At 51.9% G+C, this 23,899-nt stretch overlaps 1 protein-coding gene across 3 annotated transcripts in view; it reads right to left on the bottom strand.

Moving 5' to 3' along the window:
- Positions 1-2,906: 2,906 nt before the first annotated feature.
- The window catches only part of PSD2 (pleckstrin and Sec7 domain containing 2), a 53,520-nt gene continuing 32,527 nt past the window's right edge, over positions 2,907-23,899 (bottom strand). For 2 of the 3 annotated variants that reach the window (XM_058422491.1, XM_058422492.1), the window contains exons 7-14: positions 21,286-21,376; positions 20,121-20,164; positions 16,798-16,988; positions 15,602-15,672; positions 8,476-8,633; positions 7,361-7,505; positions 6,202-6,345; positions 2,907-4,640 (exon numbers count right to left, since the gene is read on the bottom strand). In XM_058422491.1, coding sequence (XP_058278474.1) covers positions 4,434-4,640; positions 6,202-6,345; positions 7,361-7,505; positions 8,476-8,633; positions 15,602-15,672; positions 16,798-16,988; positions 20,121-20,164; positions 21,286-21,376 — 1,051 coding nt within the window. In that variant the 3' untranslated portion in view covers positions 2,907-4,433. The remainder of the gene's footprint in view (positions 4,641-6,201; positions 6,346-7,360; positions 7,506-8,475; positions 8,634-15,601; positions 15,673-16,797; positions 16,989-20,120; positions 20,165-21,285; positions 21,377-23,899) is intronic. The other variant, XM_040078367.2, reaches the window with a different exon arrangement.

The following is a 23,899-nucleotide window of genomic DNA, read 5'->3' as shown; positions in this document are numbered from 1 at the left end:
ATAGAGTGGAGATGTGTTGGGTCCAACCCTGCCAGCGGTGCTGCCACGTGGCACTGACCCAAACACAAAACCCAAACCCATGGCTCCATCCAGCTCAGAACTCACTCCCCTCTTCCTGCTCAGTGGCATGAACAGGTATCCAAAAATCCCAGCTGAACTCACTTAACTGGAGAGGGATCTGTTATGGCGAGTCGACCCTATTGAAATGGATAGGTTGGAACTAACTGGCTTTTAATCTAGTTGGAACTAGATGGTTTTTAATGTCCCTTCCAACCCAAATTATTCTATGATTCTATGAATGCCCAGAGCTGTGAGAGAACTCCCCAGCCCTCACAGTGCTGCCCGTGCTGGAGGCCAGGCTAAGCACACCCACAGCCTGGGCTTCTTCTGCTCCAATCCCCCAGGACTGTCCATTGCTCTGGAGCTGACCCAGCTGGGTCACAGGCCCCCCCAAACATCCATGTGGGGTCTCCAGACAGAGCAGAGGGCTCAGCACCCCACGCTGAATGAAGACATCTCGACGCTGATTTCCCAGAAGGTTAAAGGCTGAAGGATCCTGCCCCCTGCCACGGGGCCCATGTCACCCAACAGCAATGTGCAAAGGAGGTGTGAGGTGACTAGACCTGGGCATAAAGGGTCAAGTCCTGGTTTGGGTGACAAATGCCTTTGGACATAACGCGCTGCATGAAGGCAGCAGCGCAGCTCTCCACTCTCCCGTTACTCTTGGGACATGCCCCAGCTCCCCATTGCCTTTGATCCATCTTAGCTCCTCCAGTGGCTCCCAGAGCAAGGTGAGATGGACAGAAATGGGCAGTGGCACCTTGGAAGGGACATGTGTGGACAATCACCGAGGTTGATCCATGGGGAAACCAGACACATAGAAGAGAGAGACAGGGTGCCTTTGGCTGCCCAAAGCAGCCTCATCTCCCCGCCTGGCTCTCCTCAGGATCTGTGAGCTCCACCCATGGAGAAGTCCCCCCGAGGCTGGCACATCTGCATTACAGGAAAGTACAGCTCTTGGGTCTCCCTGGCATGCAGAATGACCACGTGGCCACATCTCAAGGTGTGCTCAATGCAGCTGATCCTCACCAGGAATCTCTCAGGGTCCCTTGGAGAGGAGCTGTGGGTTTGCCCTGCACAGGGTGATATTTCCCTGCTCCATGGTTTGCAGGGATCTGTGATGTTCTGCATCTGCTGCGACACCACGAGCTCTGAGCCATGGCAGCCTCAGGATTCTGCGTGGTGATTTTTTTGCTGAACGTGCCCCTTGATTCCCATAATTGTGTTCTATATTTAGAGGCAGTTACGGTACTTCAATTTTCTCTCCAATTGCCTCTGAAGGAAGCGTGTATCTCTCTCTTTTTTCCCTGGCTGGTTTATTTTTAGACTCCTCATTTCCAGCCGTGTGTGTTCCTAGGGTTTTGCCGTAAATATTTTACAGCAATTTTCACAGGTAGGGGAGCCACCAGAGCCTCCTGACAGCTCTACCCTGCACGTATGGTGCCTTTAATGCCCTTCCCAGAGGGAAAAGAGTTGCTCTGCTGACACAGGTCGGTGACACAAGCAGGAAAGGAGTGTTGGATCCTGGTGTTGGGGTCACAAAGTCTCCCCCACAGAGAAGTCCCTCTGAAGGGAATGTGGTTGCGTCCAGGACAAGTGGCCTGGCAGGGAGGTCAGGCTGAGCCACCACTGCCAGGTGAGGTTGTGTGAGACCCAAAGCAGTCGTGGTGCCTGCTGGAGGGGCTGGCACAGGCTGAGGATGTGCAGAAAGTGCATCTGAGTAACTGCAGGAGGAGAAAAGGATGTGGCTGCCTAATTCCTCGGACATGCTGCTCTTCCTTCTTAGTAGTGGGTGGCTGAGTCCTTGACCTCCAGGGAGGGAGAAAAGGGATGAAAAAACCCATTTTCTTCCAAGTCACAAGCTGAGGCTGTGGATTGGTCGAACAAGGCATCTTTGGCTCTGCCATCATGTAAGTAAGATGTTCTCAACACTTTTTCATGTGCCTGTGCACCTGGATCAGGACTTGTGCACGAGGCAAACTGCAGGCACTCAGTAAGAGCAAGTTTAACACTCCGAGCTGTCTGGCCAAGTGTTGTCTGACATCAGCTCCACCCCTTCCCACATCCATTGGGTGTTCAGTCTCATGGCTCTGAGTCTCCTTCCTGCTGCCCACAGGAGACTTTCCAAGGTCTTGCTCTTCTCTCAGGTTACTCCCAGGTGAGGATGGCAGACTGGCACCTTCAACCAGGGGGCTGAGCTGCTCCTGGTGGCAGCTCAAACACACTGGCGATGTCACTGTTCACTGGAAGGGATGCTCAGAAAGGGAAGACTGAGGTGCAAAATATTACCTGGGAATGTGGAGACAAGGAGTTGGGCCCAGCTTTCCCCTGGACTTCCAGTGTGGGAGTCTCAGCACCAGACACTTCATGTGAGTAGGAACATCTCGGAGGTCTTCAGCGCAAGGAATGTCTTTGGTCTGTCCAGTACCTGACACAATAGCAATGATGCTGTGGAGAAACAGCCACAGACTCTTCTGGGAACTGTTGTGAGAACATCTCCAGTCACTAATGCAGGGCTTGGCACCTTCCTGCTCCCATAAATCTCTAGGCTGTATGTGGACAGACATATCTGGGATGCACCAGACGGAGGGAAGGAACACACCACACTTGAATGTGTTCCCAAAGCAGCTCACCTATCCACACCTGCTCCAGAACCATCCAAGAGGATGGGTGGGATGGTACCCACTCGTGGCAAGGAATTGATGTTTTCTGGTGCTGTCTGTCCATAGGATCCTGGCTTTTCTGCATCAGGTGCCGGTGGGTATCTGCATCAGCCTGGCCTTCTGATGCTGTGAAATCTGGGATCGATCCAGCACATGGCGGAACGATGCTTCAGACCAATTCTCTTTACCAACAGATTCAGTTTTATTGTTATTCTTTTTTTACATGATTCTTAGTGCATCATTTCAAATAAACTATCAAACTGTACAAAGAAACAGAGATAAAAGAAGAGGCGATAAAGTTGGGAAGAGGTTTTTAGTGTCATGAACCGTCATGGAAAACAGTAGTCCATAGGCTCTCAAACATTGAAGGTCCAAATAAATCTTATTTTGTCTGTTTAAAAAAATGCCGCAAAATATAAACAATAAATGACTGTAATTAGCAGCTACAAGATCCTTCAAAACTGGAACTTGATTACTGTGAACGCACCTAGGGGAAAGAAAAGCAATCTGAGATAAAGGATCAAACAAAACAGTGAAATAAATAAAGTGTGGGAGGACAGCCGTGGCATTGAAAAGCAGAGGAATCACTTCAGCACAACAGTAAATCATCGGACCACAGACAGCAGAAAGGAACAGAAACACAATTCCCACTTGAAAGAGTACAGCATGTGCATCGCACGATGGAGGAATACAGCAGGGAGAGGCAGGTGGGATCGCTCCTGCGCACAAGGTTCCGCTGGAGCCTGCGCACGGCTCCAGCCGTGCCTCGAACCCAGAGTGGTGGATCTCCTGGCTGCCAAACTAGCAGCCACGTGGGCAGTTTGTCTGAAAAAGCAGGAACGGGAGAGCGATGTTTCACAGCAAAGCCAGGTGGGATTTCCATTCGAGTAAAAAAAGGAGAAAAAGGAAAAAAAAAGAAAAAAAAGATACACAGCTACTCCATTTTTTCAGAACACCCTGGTGGGCTGGTCAGACCCTCCACGTCCCTAGTGTCTTCCCCAGGCAGCTTGCCTTCGCTTGCACACTGAGGTTAAAAACCCACGTTAAAGTTTCCTTATATATATATATATATTTATTTATATATATTCATATATATATATTTATATATATATAAAAAGGAGAAGGTGACAGAGGGCCCTTCAGGCTTCTCCTGCCGTGGGCAGGTGACGCTCCCACGTCGAACGCCGTGCTGAAGGCGCCTCTCGCCCGGTCGGTGACCAGCTCACGACACCCGTCCTGTCGCGCCGTGCTCCTCCTGGGGCAGGGACTTGCCCCTCCCACCCTGGGCCCTTCTCTGGGAGCGCTGGTGGTGCCACAGACATCGTCCTGGCTCAGTTTCCTGCACTGCCGGGGACTGTGACCATGAACTGCGGGGGACTCCAGGGAAGGAAGGAGGAGACAGGGCTGGCGGAGGAAAGAGCAACCCAGCCCTTGAAGAACCAGCGTATCCCTTTGTTGTGCAGGCTGCAGCAGGAGGGAAAGAAAAGCCACTGGTGCGGTTGGGAATGAAGAAGAGATGATGCTGAAATGCCAGAGCATTGTCAGAGAGTGTCAACTAAAGCTTCTTTGATTTCTTTCACTAGAGCAATCCCCATGTCATACATGTCTACAGTTTTGCTCATATAATTTCCTAAGTAAAATTGTGCTCATCGATCTAAGTCCAGGAGTGCAGAGCATCGCCGGTTCATCCCCCCGTGCACACGTTCCTGGTTAAGTGTTCTGCTCTAAAATGTCCTTTTCTGCCTTACAGCTGATGGACATGTGCCCTTGGCTCAAGGAAGGGCTGGAATGCGTCTTCCGCAAAGCGATGTCGTCGGCTTCCACCTTGAAGAAATTGGTCTCAATCCTCTCCAGGTCATCTGTGCCCACTTTTATCTTCATGCACAGCAGGTTGATGTATGTTTCATAGCGGCTCTTCTGCAGGGAAAGAGGGAACAGAGAGCCTGGGAACAGGGACAGACCATGGTGTGTGTAGCATGCAGAAACAATTCCACCAGCTGCTGCAGGAAAACCCATCCGATACCAGCAGCACCCCACTAATCACACCCCACAAATGTAACCCCAGCACCATGCCTGGTCTGTGCAAAGACTGATCGTTCCAAGGTCTGAGGAGAAAGGTGTGTGTAGGTCTGTGTGGGTGTGTGCAGGACTCTCCAGTGGCTTTTACAGGTCTTGGCTGCCACTGTGACTGTATGAGGATGACAATGGGGGTAAAATGAGATCAACAGACCTGCTGCTTCCTGATTTGGGAGCACGCCTTGGTTGGTTAAAATACTTCTTGTCATTTTTTCCATCCAGTGGTTTAGTTATTGCTGCTGAGTCGTGCCCCCAATGCTCCTCACAGAGCACAGCATAAAGGGAGGCATCCTCTCTGCCTGGATCCTTTGTTCCAGTGCTAGATGGGAACTTTCTGGGGACTTGTGTAATACCCATCCTTTCTCTTAACATCTCAGAGGCAGCCTGTGCTGGCTTCTTTGTCAGCACAAAGAAACAAGCACTTCTGGAGCACATCTCCTAAGACAGATGAGATGAATTATGCCCTGGAAGTGCCAACTTCTCCTTGAGGACTGAAAAGACAGTCCAGAGAAAAGCTCAGGCAGACACTTCTCTGCAGGCATCCGAAACCAGATGCTGGAAAAAGGGAGGCAGCGGCAACTATTTGGAAGGTTGGTACGAAGACAAGGGAACCGGCAGCTGGGAGCTGTGGCTCTGGAGAATCAGGCTGGGTGTTACACAAAAGGGTGGAGCAGCCCTGCCATGAGGGAAGTGGGATATTTCCATCCTTAGTGATTTTTGGGGCTTGGCCACTAAATGTCACATTTAGTCTGGGCTAAGACTAGGAACAATCCAAGTTCCTGCTGGAAGCAAGACTAGAGGTCTCCAACAGACCCTTCCCACTGACACCTCTGTGGCAGGAACCACACCTTCTGCTCAACTCTCACTGGAACAAAATAACCCATTTCTCCCACAGTGAAGTGCTTCTTAGACTTTACAGGGACTTAAAACTTATTTACATGCATCCTCAAACGGTCTGTAATCAGCTGCAACACTGGGTTTGGTTTTATTTACAGAAATGGTTGCAGTGAAACAGGATTAATTCTCCCAGGGATTCCCTTCACTTTTTATTTATGTTGCTGAAAAAGACTGAGCTGCACTGAGAACTGAACCACTCTCTTACTTGGGACCTGAGGAAATGTCAGAATTTGGCACAGTAAAGGAGGACATTCCTTCTCTTGTCAGTTTCCTCCTCCTCTGGTTAGAAATCACAGAGGGAAGGAAATGGCTCTTATTTCTTTTTTCAGTTTCAGTGCAAAACAATGAGGCTTGTTGCTGCCCCAAGACATCCATCCAGCTTGGGAGCCCTTGTCCTCCTCTCTCCTTTCACGCTCTCCCAGCCTCACAGCACCCACTCTGGAGTTCTGTTCTCCTCAATCAGCCAAGGTATCATTTATCACAAAAAAGATGAAAGTTCCTTTACCTCAAATATTAGGTAATGTTCTTTGAGTCTGTATTCCTCAGCCTCTTTTGACTTGAGGCTCTTCTCTACAGGATGTAATTTATGCTCTGCTAATTCGTCTGCAATCTGCTTCATCTTATTTTCATGAGACCTCAGCTGTTCCTCCTGCCGAGAGAAGCGTGTCAGGTATTAAAATGTGGGAGTGCAGCACCCAAGTGCTCTGCCTGCCTGTGGCTGGGGGAGCTCCCTCTGCAAGGGCGTGAGCTCAGCTCCTGCGCCAGAGCCAAAGGTGCGCGGTGCACTTGCAAATTCATCTGATAAGGAGCAGCTCAAACACAGGTATTGGAGGAAGAGCAAAACTCAGGTGTCTCAAGTGCCAGGAGTGGATTTGTTTGGCACCAAGGCATCTTTGGCTTCATAAGCACAAAATGCTCCTGTAACATGGATCCTCTAACAGCCAGGCAGAAGCAGCACTGTCCCAAGAGCTGCTCACCCTGGTTTTTTTTGGAGATAGAAGTACCCTCCCCATCTGGGCTCTGACAAAGGTGAACATCTGGCCACCTCTGTCTCAGCAGGCAGGAGCTGTGTCTCTGCCCTGACATTTTGGGCTGTCCTCCCCTTTGCTGGGGGGCAGTGGCAGCGTGTCCCTGCTCTTTGGAAGTGCCAAGGCATGTTGGGCCTTCCCTGGACAAGGAAACAAAAGCTGCTCTTTGGATGGCAGCTGCTCTTGGTTAGCTGAGCCCGGTGCACCGTGCCCCCTTGTCTCCAGAAAACCTTCCCTACTGACTGGAACTCACACATCCCTTCTGCCTGTGGTTTTTGAGCTCCAGAAACAAACCAAACCTGGGCTGTTGGGCTCTGAGCACCACCTCTGGAGCTGTTCTGGTGTTTCCACTCCGGCAGCAGGAAGGTGCTGGGATGTGATGGGCAGAGAGCAGTAAAGCAGCCAGAAGCAACGGGCAGGTGTGTGCATAGAGCTGTTTATGCAAAAGCAGCACTGGCCAGATGCCAGGATTCTCCACGCCCGTCCAAGCTGCCCACTCCACTCCCCTGTTCCTGCACTGAGCACCTGAGTGTGTCCATCGGGCAGGAACAGGGGGCCTGCAGATGGGCCCACCCTGAGCTGAAGGGCTTGCTCAGCACTGGGCACCCCTCCACCATTCCTTCTCCCACACACTACCTGGCACAGCTTGGTCATGGATGAAGGCAGGAGCGGGCGGCAGAACTTCTTCATGGAGCAGATCGCAGCTGGGAAGGCTGGAGCAGAGAAGATGGCAGCAACCAAGTTGATTCGCAGGATCCAGGAGAGCATTTCTTCCTTACTTCTGTTATGGAGGAGGGAAGAAGAGAGAGGGAGTCTGTAAATGCTCTTGAGACAGGACCAGGCAACAGCTGAGAGCAGCCCTAGAGCCGCCCTTGCTCAGGAAGGCCATGGGTGATGCCACTTCTGTGCCAGGTCAGGAACAGAGGGAAACACTCCCTAACTGGCTCCTCTACAGTGCCCTGATGATTTCAGGGCTGCTGTCTGCCTCTCAAACCCTGGGCAGTCCTGCCTTCTCCATCAGCTCTGGTTGTATTCCTGAGGAGCTGTGGAGAGGCCAGGGCCAAGGATGTCCTGCTCTTAGGAGAGTGGGAGCCACACAACAGAGGTTCCACAGAGCAGGATGTCATTTATGTCATTTGTGAGACACTGCCCAGGGTTCTTCATCAAACTTGTCCAGACACTGCTCCTCCAAACTTCCAAGTGGGTGTTTGCTGCACAAATTCAGATGTCAAGCTTTACCTTGACATTGGTTCCCCAGCCCAGCCTACAGACAATGTCACCTCTCTCAGCAGAAGACATGAAAAACGTGAGACAGAAGATGACTTCATCACATTTTACACTTATTAACACCATAACATCCCTCAGAAATGGACCGAGATAAAACATCTGCCTGGCTGAGGAGACTGCTTTAAGGGGGTTTGGACAGTTTCCCCATCAGAAGCTGACAAGGGGAATCATCACCTGCACCATGCAGATGTTCTCCCTTCCAGAATACGCCAGCAGAAGGGCAAGAGGAGCCCTTTCACTCAGCCCTGCACATCCCAGCTGCTCACCCTGCCTTGGTGACAGCCGGGAAGCACCTCAAGGACTGGCACAAAGCCACCAAGAAACTGTGACCTATGACCTTTGCACAGCGCTGCAGAAATGACCCTCAGCCCCTTCCTCCCCTGGTGTGCCCCGTAACACGTGTGCCAGCTCAGATGTTGGAGGGCAGCTGCCCGTCCAGGCACTGAGGGGAGGGTGACACTCACGGGGCCTGGAAGAGGAAGACTCTCCAGTCAGCTGTCTTCAGCTTGAGCACGTTGGACTTCTTGCTGTAGTCAGAGGCTTTTGTGGCTAAGGCGTGGTGCACACGGATGGCGTTTTTCAGATCCACTTCAGAGAGGTCTTTGTCAGGTTTATATTCATCCTGTGAAGAGGAACGTTAATTGGATAATGACAACACTAACATTTGCGGGCTGCTTTAATGAACCTGCCTTTCTCCCTGCGCTATAATCACAGAGTGCCGAGACCAGGAAAAGCACTGCTTTGTACAATAAATGCTAGGAGCTGATAATGATAATAATTAACATCTGACAACTGCTTCCATCATTAAGTTCACTGGGAAGATGTAAAGAAGGAGATGAAAGTTTTAAGCGTAATTATCGATAGTTATTTCTAACACAGCACATGCCTGAGGCTTTGTGGGGAGGCACAAGGCAGGGCCGGGTTTCTGCAGAGCTTTCCAGTGCAGAGCTCAAACCAGGGTGCAAGTCCCAACCAACAGGGGATATCAGCGAGCCCCTGCTCTGGTGCTGCAGCTTCATAGACTCATAGAACGGTTTGGGCTGGAAAGGACCTCAAAGCTCATCCCAATCCAACCCCCTGCCATGGGCAGGGACACCTTCCATTATCCCGGGTTGCTCTAAGCCCCATCCAACCTGGCCTTGGATATTTCCAGGGATGAGGCAGCCACAGCTTCTCTGGGCAACCTTCACCAGGGTGTCATCCTCCTTAGAGGGAGGAAATTTTTCCCTTATGTCTACTGAAATTTCCCCTCTTTCAGTTTAAACCCATTGCTCCTTGTCCTACCACTACAGCTTTGTGTGGAGGAAGGCAGCCCTGGAACAGCACCATCCCTGCCACCAGTGCATCTCTGTGCAGCTGTGGGGCATGCTGGGCAGTTTCCAGTCTGAGTGTGGCCCCCTGAAGCAGGTTTGGTCTCCCCTCAGTACCCATGCTCCATTGGCATGGTGTCCCCTGTAATTCATTAGACTGGCACCTGCAAATTGCGGCAGCATTCCCTGTATTCCTGCTTTACTTTCCCCACTGAAGGACAACTTCACACAAGTAAGGAATGTAGCAGTAACTATATGAGTTTATATTTTACAAAAAGTTAGAAAACACCAAAATACCATGGGATTCTGAAATTATGATCTTGGCACAGCACTTTTTAGGCAAAAAAGTTCGGTCAATCCTGTGTTTACCCTTTTGCTTTGCCAGCGACTTAACGCACCCTTGCCAGCTCAACCAGTCGGATGGTGGGGTGGTAAGGATGGACAGATGGATGCATGGATAGGTGAAAAAAGAACCTGGTGAAAAGATCCTGGCCCTGGCTAAAGCACACCACCACCCCAGCCACGTTAGAGGCCATGCCAGGACAGGGTGTCCCTGGAAGGCCCTGCCTTGCCCTGCTGATTACACCGCTACAGGATTAACGTGCTCTATATTTTGCTTTCCTCGACTGCCCTCGGCTGTCAGCACCAGGGCAGGTCTGTCTGGTGATGATGGTCTATACACCCCAAACCTTCCTCAGCTCCCAAGCCAGAACTGCTCTGCAGATTTGCAAAAAGATTTTTTTCTGTTTCCCACGTCCCAGTGGTACAAGTGCAGCTGCGCAGGGAAGAGCTGTGCTGCAGCCCCTGGGATGATCACCCTGCTCAGTGAGGCTGTTCTCTGGGGTAGGGTCAGAAAGGTTTCCCCTCTGCTGCTCTTGAGAGCACTGAGGACCAGCACACCCCAGCCCATGGATGTGGCTCACCCAACTCTTGCTCCTGGTGGGAAAGAAGCTTCTGAAGCCTTTCTCCCCTCCTTTTTCAAAGCAATCATCCCATCCAGGTGAGTGGTTGCCATAATGTGCTCATCGTCGTATGAAACTTGGCCTGTCCAAAAAAAATGCCATGGGCCCACCCACAGATGTCTGGCACAGGTTCCTGGGGATGGTGAATCCCAAAGAAAAGCCCTGGCTTTCCAGCAGAGGAAGGCTGGCTGCTGCAGGCAGGGAGAGACTCAGGTGGGCAGTACAGGTGACCTTACCACCGTGGTGATTTCTGCAGCCAGAGGGATGGGCTGTCAGCATCTTTTGCAAAGGAAAACAAATACTTTTCCTTGTGGAGACCTAGTGCATTACCCCACCAGAAGAGAAAGATTTGCTTGAGGAAGACATTGCTGCTTGGACATTATCTATTGTAGAGAGACTTCAATTTGGGATATTTTTCTGAGGCTGGAGCTCTCTGAATTTGGATAAATTGGACTGTGCTGCCCATGATCTCTTATTTCAAAATAAGCTCTCTGAAAATCTAGTGCGAAACAGCCCAGCTTGATGGCTGTGACAAGAGGAAACTGCCACAGCTGCTGAGTGCTTTGACTAATGCAGATCCTCATCTCGAATGGAATCATCAAGTATTGCCTCCGTGGATTTCAGGCTCTCAGGCATCGATGCTGGTGCAAGAAAAAATCAAATCTTCTTTTTCTAATGCTGGGCCCAGTAAATCAACATGAGGCTGAACGAAGCAGGTTCTCTCTACCTTCTGAACGGTGCTGGAGGCTCCCTGCTTGGGGTGGCTCTTCCAGGAGGCTCATCCCAATGCCAGGCGGCCACAATGACACGTTTGGCTGATACTGCGGGGAGATCCTGGTGCCTTTGGGTCCCTGTCCCCTGCTGCCTGCCCCTGTGAGCAGACTCACAACTAATCTCAAAGCTTGTTTTGCCAACAAAAGGCGTCCAGCTCTTGTGCCTGCCCTTGTAGGACACCTGGATGTGGTGGGAGAGCGCAGAGTATCAGTTCTGCTGCCCTCTCCTCTGGCCTCAGAACCAGTCCTGGGCAGTGCTGGGAATGTGGACATGGACCGACAGATATTCCTCATGCTCTGGCTTGTGAGTGGCTTTTCCTCTTCTTTCTTTTCTTCACCTCACATCTACCATCCTAAACAAACCATTTAATTAGGAAAATGAACCCCTGTGCCCTTTTCAGCCTAGGCCAGATCTTGGCCCTCCCCAGAGCACCTGGCAAGGGTCTGCCTGCATGGGACAGCACCAGTGGCTCAGGTCTGGGCTGGGAACCCCTTCCTGGCTGGGGACAGAACCTGTGGGAAGACCTGCACCCTTTCAAGCACTTCTGTATAAGAACAGCTCATGCTTTATAGCTCTCCACCATTTTTCTTAACCCCCCTCTCTGTGCGGTGATTAAGGATTATTATCCCCATTTCACAGAGGTGAAGTAAGTTGCCAAAGGCCATGGAGTGAGTCAGTGCCCAGAGCAGATTAGTGCACAGGAGAGGTGTGCCCTGCTCCCAAGCCTGCATTTCTTCCTCCAGACTCTGCTGCACCCCTTTAGGGGATCAAGCAGACTGTGCTGGAACATGCTGATCCAGCAATTAACACCAGCGAGTCAATGACATGTGACATCTCCTCAGCAGCAGGTTTATGGCTGCTGCCTGAATTGCTTCTGTCAGACTGACTTCTACCTGTCCACCCACCCTTCTGCCTGTGTTATGTCCACCTCTCTGTGTGTCTGGCCATTCCTCCTTTCTATACATCCACCTAGCCAGCCCCTCCTTCCTCCCACCTTCCCTCCACCTCTCAGTCTTGTTTATACTCAGCTTGCTCCTCAAAGCCGAATGAAGTTCCCTGCTCAACTTATGTGAATTTACTATTAAAGCCTAGATCCTTAATTTGGTCTGAGCAGAAAAGAGGAACAGGCTGAGCCTGTGCTCCATGACATCAGGTGGTTCTGGAAGCAGTTTTTTTTCTTCCCATCAGAAAACCTTTCCCGGGTGATTTATGCTCAGCCAAGGTTCTGCCTCGTGTTTATCTGCAGTTGTCTTCTGCTGAGAGCTCGTGAGGCTGGCACACCACTTCCTTCCTGTATGGTGCAATTCCTTTGTTCTGCAAACCACCCCACAGGCAAGAAATGACACCAAGGATCCACAGGGCAGGTGGATGTTTATCCACTCTCTGTTGTGGCGCTGGGAATGTTTGCAAGTGACAGGGCAAGGACTCTGTCTTCACGTTCTCATCCTTCTGTCCTGTCTCTGCAAGCCTGATAGACACTGTCTACAGCCAAGCCCAAGGAATTCCCTGGAGAGGACTATAATCCAGTCTGGCAGCAGCTCACGAGTAAGAAACCCCTCTTTCCCCAAATCCTTTGCCCAAACATTCCTTCGGTTTATTTTTGTTGCTGTTCCAAACTCTACTTCCTTGGGGCATCCTTGGCAGTTCTGGTCCCTCCTGCTAATTACACATCAGTCATGGCTCTTATTTATCAGACACTTTCATAACGCAGCCAAATCTTGGGTGTTTTCCTCCTTCAGTCCTTGTCCATGAAGAAAGCCCTCAGTCTCTGAACCATTTCATCCTGAAGGTCATTGAGATAAGAGCATTGATCTCCTCACTGCCACGTCAGCCTCATCCTTGCTCTCTTTGTAAATCCTAAACACCTCAGACAGACATAATGAACTTTGTTAATGAGCGGTTACTGCTGCAAGCCCTGTTGTTACCATTTTTTCTGAGTTTTTTAAAGCCTTTTGAATTTTCATAAAACAGAGTCAGATCTTTAGCTATGGTGCAATATTAGAAGCAGTTTTACCTTTTTCCCACATATGTAACATTAAAAAATCCTTTGTTTTTCATTCTCTGTCCTTTGTTTGCATATTTCTAACCTGAAAACAATTGTAACTGACAACTGGTCTGGCCACTGAGGCTGAAGGGTGGAAACCCCAAAAAGCCAATCTTTGGCCAGACCCACAAATGTATAAAAAGTAAGAAATAAACAAAGAGGCTCTCTCTCCGCCTGGACTCAGCTTTGAGCTGGAACAGAGGAACCTCTGCCCTGCGAAACCTCTCTCTCCATGTGACTGCTTTGCAGGTCTCAGTAATACCCTGTACAGCAAAGAACCCCCGACCCCCCTGCCCCAGCAGCAGCAATGACACTCAGGGCTTGGCTTCAGGGCTCCTTCTGCTGCCAGGGAAGAAAATTCCATCCTGAAAGTGTGTTTCATTCTCAACATACACCCTCTCATCACACTCATCCCAAGAGAAGTCCTTGGTGGAATATTAATTTAGATCCAAATGGTTCTGTGATATTTGAAATGTCTTTTTCTTTTCTTTTTTCCCCCCACAGAAAAAGTGTCATACAATTAAATGTTGATGGTAATTCTGCACAAGTTAAATCCTCGTGTATAGCCCATGGGTCAGCATGAGGACTCTGGTGGACTCCAGGTGAAGATGTGTAATGACACAAGGACTGAGGGGTGAGAAGAGTGCTGCTGGATTGAAGAACACCACACTCAGAGGCCTGGAGGAGATCTGGGCTCCTCTGTGTGCTGCAGCTTCCCTAAGCTGCAGGAGAGAGTGGCACAGCTGTAAAAACACCTCTGGGCTAAGAGCAACCCACACTGGGAGGCAGGAGCCACTGCTGCCAGATTTCTGCTGGCTTTTGACGTGTGCCACAGGACCTGGTGAAACACGAGAGTCATTGGGGTGTGCTAGGAGCTCTGAGTCACAACTCCCTGCTGCCCCAGGGATCTTTCTGCCTCTCTTATATAATCCAGTGTTTGTTTGCTCTCATTGCTGTGGAAACAATGCTGCAATAGGCAGGAGCACTACCCACGGGGAGTGCTGCTCCGGCGAGGTGAGTTCAACGGGTTACTGCACACCTGCGTTGCTCAGGTAGTTCAGACGTAGTTCAGTGGGTTATGCTGATGATGATCAGACATTTGGCATCCTGGGCTGGCTTACACTGACACTCAAGTGAGCCCCTATCCAGTCTCCTCAGATTTTCCCTCAGAAAAGACATCCCAGCAAATCCTCCAAGCGTCCAGGTGCCAGCGAGCTGAATGCTAGAGCATTCAGGGAAGGTGTTCCATGGGACTTTGTGTCCCACGAGGACTGGGAATTACACTTGAGTTGACTGGAGGTGGCTACACAATGAACAGAGATGAGGAGAGGCACAAAGTGTCACTTGGCAGCTCATGAAAGGACCCAGGTCATCAAGGTCCTGAAGAATATAAATTTTCAGCATAGAACCATGGAATCACAGAATTTTCTGAGCTGGAAGAGACCCTCAAAGGCCATCAGCTCCAACTCCTGGTGCTGCACAGGACACCCCCACAATCCCACCCTGTGTCTGAGAGCCTTATCCGAATGCTGGGGCTGATGTCCCCAGGGCACAGATGTCCCTCCTGGCTGCAAGGGCACTGCTGACTCAGATTCAACTGGCCATCGACCAGGACTCCCAGGTCCCCTTCCACAGCTGCTCTCCAGCCTCTCATTCCCCAGTCTGTCTGTGCATCCAGGATTACCCTGTCTCAGGAGCAGAATCCAGCACTGTCTTTGTTAAACTTCATACAGCTGATGGTTGCCTGGGCCTCTCATTTGTCAGGGTCTCTCTGCAGGGCCTCTGCCTTTGAGAGAGTCAACAGCTCCTCTCAGTTTAGTACTGCCTACAAGCTAACTCGGTATTCCCTTGAGTCCTGTGTCATTAATGAAGATGCTGAAGAGCACAGGGCAGAGGATGGAGCCCTGTGTAACCTCACCAGTGACAGTCACTCTCACCCTTTGTGCCCAACCCGTGAGCCAGGTGCTCACCCACCAGATGATGCGTTTATCCAGCTGTGTGCTGGACATTCTGTCCAGAAGGATCCTGTGGGGGACAGTGTCAAAAGCTTTAGTGAAACCCAAAAAGATTACATCAGCTGGCTTCCTATGCCAGGCTCCATAAAGCTGTGCACAATCAGATCTATGCCAGCAAATAAACCTGTAGGCAGGATAAGACTGGTCAAATGCTCTACCTCTTCACCTTCCTATTTCATTTCTCACCAACATCCTATTTCACCTACTCCTTATCATCTGTCCATTCGTCCTCCCCAATAGCTCCTACTTGCTGGGATCCCTCTGCAGAAATCTGTTTCCTTTTTCACGCTTCTTCCTTCAGGGTTCCCTTTAGGGCTGTGAACAATGCCCTTAGCACGAACCACCAAAGATGAGAGCATCCTCCAGCTCTGGTCTCTGGAGGAGCTCTGTCGATGTCCATGAGTGAGTTAGGACAGGGATTCACCTCTGCATGGCTGCTTTGGAGACAGCATGAGACAGCAAAGGGGAGAAACCCACACCATTACCTTTTGTAAATAAAGGACGGTCCCTTTCAGCACAGCATAAAATTTCTTCCAACCTCTTCTTCCTCTGGGAGCTAAAAAAGCAAGAATATTTAATTGTACATGTCTGCCAGTGCTGCTTGACCTTCCAGGCAAACCCAACCCTTCTCCTGAGCCACCACAGGCACTCGCTGATGCCCAGAGCTCCCACACATCCAGGCTATTGCTCACCAGTGGTTTGTGAGCAGGGGCAGGTGTCTGAGGGACAGTGGCTGGGCTCTGCAGCCTCCCAGCAGGAACAGAGGCAGGTCAGAGCCACACATGAGCCAGTACAGGGGCACCAGTGGATATCTGCAGGAAGCCTCTGCTCCTCTAAACCCAGGTTTGTGTTCCTTGGACCTAATGCTTGGAGAGCAAAGACAGTCCTTGAGCTCCTCTGCTTGGAACCTAGCAGCTGGGTAAGGCAGCTTCAGTTCCCCTGAGGAGGGAGCATTACCATCTCAATGGGCTTGGGGACAGAGAGCTTGTCAGAAGCTGGAGAGGGGTGGGAGGTGAGGGGAGCCATCCACATCACCACCAGACAGCTGATCCTCCAAGCACGGGCTGTTAAGGAGGTGCTGGAAGCGAGGGAGGCCTTTTCTGGTAATCTCTGCTCAAGACTTTTTAATCAGCTGCAGTGACTGGGCCAATCATATCAATTAGCAAAAGGAATTACCCAAGGTTTAATTAATTGCTGCTCATTAACAGTTCCCAAACAGCTTTACCTTTCCTGTAATGCCATACGCTGGTGGCAGAGCTATGGGCTGTTGTGTTGCCCAGCCAGCACATGGCAGGATATGGACAGGAGCAACGCTTGGCAGGCCAGAGTGTCCCCAAGGTCAGGGCTGGAATGGACAGCTGCTGAGGAACCAGCCTTCCCCACTGCTCAGAGACTGGGACTTGGGATTAGGCCCATGAACAGGATGGAAGATCAGGTCTGTCAGTGTTAGATTCCTTGGCAGTGAAAAGAGAAGTTTGAAGCTCCCTGAAAACACTCATATCCAGAAATGCCTCAAAACACCCCCTTTTCCTCTGTCCTAGCACTTATCGGATCTCTCCTGTGTTGCCTGGCATGTGATAATGAAATGCTTTCATCAGGAGGCCAGGGCAAGGCTCAGGGACTGCCAGGGGCACCTCTCCTGTCCCTGTCCCTGTCCCTGTCCCTGTCCCTGATCACATACTTCTCTTCCCATCCATGTCTGCGTGGGTTTTTCGGGTGAGGACGCCGTGCTTGTAGGTGACTGCGTTCAGCGCTTGGGGGATGTCCAGGAAGGGGTTGCTGCTGTCCACAATCCTCGTCACTTTCTTCGAGCTGGCTCCGAATTTGTCATCTACCAGCTCTGAGAGTGATTTCCTCAGCTCGTCCTCGTCGCTTGGGAACAAAATCAGAGAAGAGGTTCAGTGGAGGAGATGTGGGTTTGGTCACAGTGCAAAGCAGCCCTACTTGCTTTGGGTTGAGAGTTTTTATTACAGGACCAGTCAGCGAAAGAAAAAGGAAGGAGATGTCGGGACCATAGCTGAGAGAGTGACAATAGTGGTGGTATGAGCTGGGAGCAGTGTGGGTGGCAGCTAACTGTCCCGGGGTCCCACTGTGAGGTCACTCAAAATGGGTAAGGGACTGGTGCTTGCCTGAACACCAGGAAACTGCAGACATCCCATGCTGAGCACTACAAATATTTCACAGGAAAAGTCTCATTTTCCCTAAAAGCTTTCCCAGAGCTTAAGGAGGGTTTTTGTTGAAGACCAAGGTATTACCAGCATTTCTCAGCTGCTGAGAGGCAATGTCTGGCACCTCCTAGACAGTAAAGTACCTTTAGGAATGTCCTCTGCACCTCTGAGGAACAGAAGATCTGCAGACATTCGGGAGATGAACCTACTCTGGCACAAAGAAAGCAGAACCTGTATGGGAAGTGATAGTTCCCAGTGTCCTCGGGACATGAAGGAGAAAGAGCAAACAGGGCTTTTCTGCCCTGTCTGGTACATGCCAGTGTCTAAATGGGATGAGTGGTCACCTCAGGTTGCAGATCAGATTGGGACCAAACCTCAGCTGAGGACTGACCCTCAGTGAATCCACTGCCTGGGATGTGGGCAGTAAAACACAATTCCTCACCTGCAGCAAGCAGACAGCCAAAGCATCAGACACCTCTTGGAAGAGAAGGATGATTTCTTAGCTCTCAGCTCCCACAGGAGTCCTGGGGCTGAGGCAGAGACCAGATACTCTTCCTGAGTGGGGAATTAGTGGGGCTCAGGTGTTTGGGGTGCACCCCTCTGAGCTCCTTGCTGTGGTCACACACCTGCCTGTCTGGTGGCATCTGTGGGCAAGGGCATCTCCTTCCCTGGCATGGACAAGGACACAAGGTAGAGGCAAGCAGAGGGAAGAGGGTCCTGGCTGTGCAAAGTTATGGCTCAATGCCAGCTCCCTGAAAGAAAGCCAGGGAGTTCCTGACCCGGGTCCCTCATGTCAGGGAGCATCTGTCCCCCTGCAGAGGAGCTGAGGGCTCTGAGCCTGCAGCCCAGCAGGACAGCCTGCAGCAAGGCAGGCCCCAGGCCGGCTGGGATGAGAGAAGGGATACGGGGATACAGCGGGAGGGGTGAAGAAAGGCCAGAGGGATCTGAATGCTGCTGGCTCCCGCTGGAGCCTCCCCGTGGCAGTGCCAGCAGTGTGATAGCCTCGGCATGGTAGCATCCCCGGCAGGGTGGCATCCCCGGCACGGTGACAGCCCCAGGAGGGTGACAGCTCCGGCAGGGTGACAGCCCCGGCAGGGTGACATCCCCGGAAGGGTGGCATCCCCGGCACGGTGGTATCCCCGGCAGGGTGACAACCCTGGCAGGGTGACAGTGCCAGCAGGGTGACATCCCCGGCAGGGTGACAGCCCCGGCACGGTGGCATCCCCGGCACGGTGACAGCCCCGGCACGGTGACAGCCCCGGGATGTGCCCGAGCAGGGAGCTGCGCAGACGCGTCCCTGCTGAGCTGCCCTTCCATGACCCAGCCCGCAGCTCCCTCTCCCGACAGAGCCCGGGCGCGACCGGCCCCGCTGGCCCCGCTGCATCCAGGGAGTCACGGAGGCAGGATCGAACCCTCTCCCGATGCTTTGTTTGCCCAGGGTGATAGGAGTAAGAGAGCAGGAGATGGGGCTGATGGCACAGAAGGTTCTGCTCCGTCCGGAGACAAGAGAGGTCTAAGATTGAGGAGAGGAGGAGAGGAACGTGCCCTGTGTCAGCTTTAGACCTCGGGTCTGTCACGGGCTTTTCCCCTCGAGACACACCGGAGCTGGGGCACCTCGCCGATGACCCTGGCCCGTGCTCTGAGCGGCGGAGCAGCGGAGAAGGGCCGAGGAAGGAGATGCTGTGTGAATCTGCGATGGAGCCCACCCTGCCGGCTGCTGCCAGGCTCCTTTCAGGGTAACAAATGCTGATGTGACCGAACTTGCGGATGACACGAAAAGAGGGGTGCAAGGCCACCGCTGAGAGGGCCCGGAGCGCACAGCGCTGCGCTGGGGCTCCGGGAGGTGAGTGGGATGAGCAGGAGCAGCCAGCGTGTCCTGGCGGAGGCAAAGGGCAGCAGCACCCTGGGCTGTGTAACAGCGGCACAGTGAGGAGGAGAAGAGAAGTGATGGTCTGCCTGCACTCCCCGCATCAGATCGTGATACAGCAAACACCGGCAAACGGCACCAGCAAGGTGAGAGGCTCCGGCTGAGGCCAAGAAACCGGGGGGCTGGAGCACTTACAATGTAAGAAACAGCTGAGAGAATTGGACTCGTTCAATCTACAGAAGAGATGGCCTTGGCAGACCTCATGGCAGCCTCGTGTCAGGGGGGTATTGAGAGGACAAAGCCGGGCTCATCACTGTGGTGCATGGCACAAGGACAAGAGACAGCGGGCAGAAGTCAAAACAACAGAGACAAGAGAAAATGCCACTCTCAGAATAATAACGTATTGGTTTGTGGATCCACAGGGGCTCTGGGTTCCCCGTCCTTGGAGGGTTTCAGGATCAAATTGAACACAGATCTGAGTATCCTGGTCTGAATTCAATACTTTGTGCTGAGCATACTTTGAACAGGAAGCTGAACTAGAGATATCACAAGGTCTCTTCCTTCTCAGGTGATTCTCTGATACTATTTTCAGAAAAAAAAAAAAAAAAAGAAAAAGAAAAAGAAAAACCCCCCAAAACATGGGAGAGATGGAAAGTCTCAATGACCAAAATAACCCCAGCTCTTTGTTTCTGCAAAGATTTCTGAAGCACCTGGAGAGGAACCAGCATTTTACAAGTGTAATAGTAAACAAAGAGGGCATTCCCTTCCTTCAGGTCATGGATCCACAGACTGTCACCAACCTTCCCAAGTGCCTTTGTGTCTAAGCCATAAATAAACTCCATTTGTCTACAGAGGGACTTCAGCACTTAAGGGCTTGGCAGGAAATATTCTGGGGTTGAAAACATGATTTAGGACCTGCCAGCTACTTGGGAAGGAACACTATCCCTTTAATGCTTAGGATATACTTACATGGCCCACTCCAGCTTCTCATTCTTGATGGAGTTATACAGTGTCTGAAAAAAGAACATGGAATTAGCTGTCTCTCATCGAAGTCATGTCTGCCTGTGGAGATATCTCCTCCTCCACACCCTGTCCGTGTTCTTGGAGATACTTTCTCTGCTGGACTGTCCTGGAGAAGCATTTCCTGGTGAGCAGGATGGCTGCTGTCCTGATGGACCCCTTTTTTCTGTGTGCTACGCTGGGTATGGGACCAGGCACAGCAGCAGCAGAGGGCTCTGGCAGCCAGCCCTGCTCAGGAGCCTGAATGTGACATTTTTGACTCATTCTGGGTGCAGTATCTAGTTCTGAGTGAATCCTGGCCCACACAGGGATAGAAGACTCTGGGATATGCCATGACACCTTCAATGTCTTAACTGGCCAAAATGACAGGGGAGGCTTGAACTGAGTAGCAGGGGAGGGACGAATGACCTTGGAATCAGCTTTTCCAGTTCCTTCTGTGCAAAACTCCAGTGGCTTCCCCGGGGCACTGGGAAAGAATCAGGAATGGGCTAGCAGAGTAGAACGTGGAGGTGGTCCTGACCATACCGAGGGCTAGGGTAGGGGGAGGTCTGCTGGGAGGTGGAGCTGTAACCCCAAACGTGTTGTGACACCCCTGAAGCGGCACCTCTCGTTCCAACCTCCTCCCACACAGTGAAATTCGGGCCAGGCTGCTGGACCTGCAGCAGGTGCAGAGAGTGGTGGTGCTGCTAAACCATGTGGCAGGAGAAAATATTCCCTTTGGGACGTTTAACCACATCCCACAGTACTGCACTGCTTGTGTTGGAACACTGCATTTCATCACGTGGTAGTGGAGGCAGAGAAAGGTTTTGGTGCTGCATGGTCGTGTTTTGGGGTGGGGAGAACCTTGCTTTGGGCATGATCTGAGCTGTGGGGGAAAAGGGCCCCTGGTATGCTCTGAGGGCAGATATGCCACAAATCTGGATAAAACACCACCAGGGGAACAGATGTATTTTGTATTCACAGCAAGTTAGCAGAGATATTCGTGGGGGTTGTTGTAACAATTCCCCTGAAACAACTGGAAAATGCTGATTGAAGGGCTCAGAGTGTCCCAGCAGGACTGGGTGGCACTGCAATAATAATGACAGTGTCCCACTGTCTATTTATATCACATTACCTTCAGCAAATCCTTCGCAAAGTCCTTCCCATCGTTCAGCCCATCCAGGTTTGCTATGAACTGTTGGCACGACATCTTTTTGCCAATGTTCTGTAAGGCAAAGAAGCAGCTCATTAAACTCATGGGGAGTTTTGACTTTAATCAGCATCTTTCAAACAACAATTTTACATGTAGTGCTGAAGCCTGGGCTCATCCCAAGAGCTCAAAGGGCTTCCGATCTGATCTGCTGTTGGGCTCTCTGCTTTAGTTGCTCATGCCAGCATCCAAATGTTTCAAATGAGCTCTTTTTTAATGGTGAAAGTAAGACACCTGAAAATGGCCTCTCCAGCTCTTGCTGGAGTGGTCCTGGGCACAGGCTCTGGGTCTCAAAGCCCAAGACAAGCACTCCGTGTGGTGAAATGACGATGTTTGGATGGGGCTCCAAGCCTGCTGTGAGTGAAATTGTGTGAGCTTGCAGTGCCAGCACCTGGAAGAGCCTGTCTTGGGCAGGGGAATGCTGGTCCTTGATCGAAGCTGTTATTTTTGATTGCCATTACAAAAAGAAATGGTCCAGCTACTGGTACTGTGGAGAGGGCAACACTGGATGAATCTCACGGCCTGGAGCACACTCAGCACCAGCTGACGCCAACAATATTTGGTGCTGATGCTTCCAGGTCACCTGGCATCCCTGATATCATGGCTTCATCACCTGTGGCCCCTGTCTTCCCAAACCCTTTACCCCTTGCTTCCTCAGCCTGCAAGGGTCGAGGCAGGCAGCCCCTTCCCAAGCCTCCCCTGCAATCCCACCTCTCCAAAGGGGTGGAGCAGAGGTGTGCATGGCAATTACAGGGTTCAGAAAAAGGAATGTGATGTCACCAAGGAAAGATGGGTGTCTCCAGGGCCATTGCGTCCTTCACACCCTCAGTGTGTTGGGCACTGCTGGGAGGGGGCAGTGGAGCCAGTGAGGACAGCATGAGCTGCCACCAGTGCTCCTGAGGATCCCAACAGCATCCTGACCTTGTTGGGCTTCACATCAAGGTATGGGCAGGGTGACCATCCAGGAGGATGTGGGAGAATGGCCCAGAACAGCAGTCAGAGCCCTGCTCAGGGCTCAGGGAGGAGGAGGAAGGGCCTCAGTGGGACTGGCAGGGGCTGAAGCTGCAGCAGACGGTGCAGGAGATGCCCTGCAGGGTGAGATGCATCCCCTGTGCAAGGAAATAACCTCCTGGAAGAGATGACACCAGAAACCCCTGCCCACAAATGTGCACTGCAGATGACCCGGGGGCCTCTCCCCAGATGAGAGCATCAGGAAGAAGCGAGGCCTCGGGATGAGCTCTGCAGCCCCGCTGCCTTCGGTGTGTGCAAACACTCTCAGGCTGCGCGGGGAGCCAAGCACTGCCTCCCAGCAGCTCTGCCTGATACTCTGAATTATGCCTCCTGCTGGTGCCAGCTCCAGATGAGCTGGCTCCCTTGGGAGATCGAGAAAAAGAGGAGTAAAGCAGTGTTACAAATCGGCAGCGCCTGGGGAAGTGGTGTGGCACAGCCGGAGAGCCGCATCAGCCACAGCTGCCAGCCGGGCTCCAGTGGGTACACGGGCGGCAGAAGGGCTCAGGAACCAGCAGGGATTTCAGCAGAGAGAACGGATTTGCGTGCTCGCTGGCCAGCGAATTCCGGGCACAAAAGATAAAGGAAAAATCCAGCAGCACAAGAGAGCGCGGCTGGAGAAAGGAAGGAGTCTCCAGAAGGAAGGGGCTGGGGGTGAGGCAGGAGCTGCCCGAGACTTTGAGGCCCGGAATTGCTTTGCACGGAGAAGGTGCCTCCTGCCAGCCCTGCCCTGAGGCAGGGAAGCAGAATGCACAGCCCTGGCCTCCGTGCCCAAGGAGTGATTCAGCACTGAATGCACAGGCCAAGGCATTTTTGGAATTCGGAGGATACAGCGAGATAACGCAAATCACCGGTCTCACAGGCCCTTTTTGGAGTTTACCATGTGTGTGCCTGGGACTCATCCATCCCAAGGGATGCCTTCCTTTCTGTGGTGTGATCTGTCTGTCTCCGGTGCAGGAGACCTCACCTGGGGCAGCAGCCACACTGGAAAAGCAGCTAATTGCTGAGTAATTGATGTGCTGGTGGATGTGTTCTAGGCTGCAGGAACAAAATCACGCCCCTGCCAAGGAACCAGCCTGCAAACCCTGGGTACCGGTGAGGCCTGGGCCACACGAACCTGCTGTGGGCAGACTGGTGTCGCTCTGCAGGGGCTGCTCACACCTCGGAGCTCCCCAGCCCTCCCAGTGCTGCTGACACTGCACTGCTGCCCACACTGAACCCCGGCTTTGGCTCAAGGACACTGCCACGGGCTTTGTGAGATTAACAGGGGCCGAGGACCTGCCCAGGATCCCATCTCAAGCTTTGTTTGGCGCTCTGCTTTTTGAACAAATCCCATCATTACTCCAGCAGGTGGCCTTTCCTGAAGGACCAAACGCACCCACGAGTGCTGGGGATGCAAAGGTGCTGATCTGTCACTGTTCTCCCAAGGCCAGGAGGGCCAGCAGTGACAGTGGAAGGACACATCCCTGAGCTTTGCCCCCCGGGGCAGAGATGGAGCAGGGCAGGGTTACTTTGCCCTAAGATCTCCTGG

The sequence above is a fragment of the Hirundo rustica genome, chromosome 14 (genome assembly GCF_015227805.2).
Source record: "Hirundo rustica isolate bHirRus1 chromosome 14, bHirRus1.pri.v3, whole genome shotgun sequence".
NCBI lineage: Eukaryota > Metazoa > Chordata > Aves > Passeriformes > Hirundinidae > Hirundo > Hirundo rustica.
Note: the sequence above shows the minus strand (reverse complement) of the source record. Positions and strands in the feature narration are given on the sequence as shown.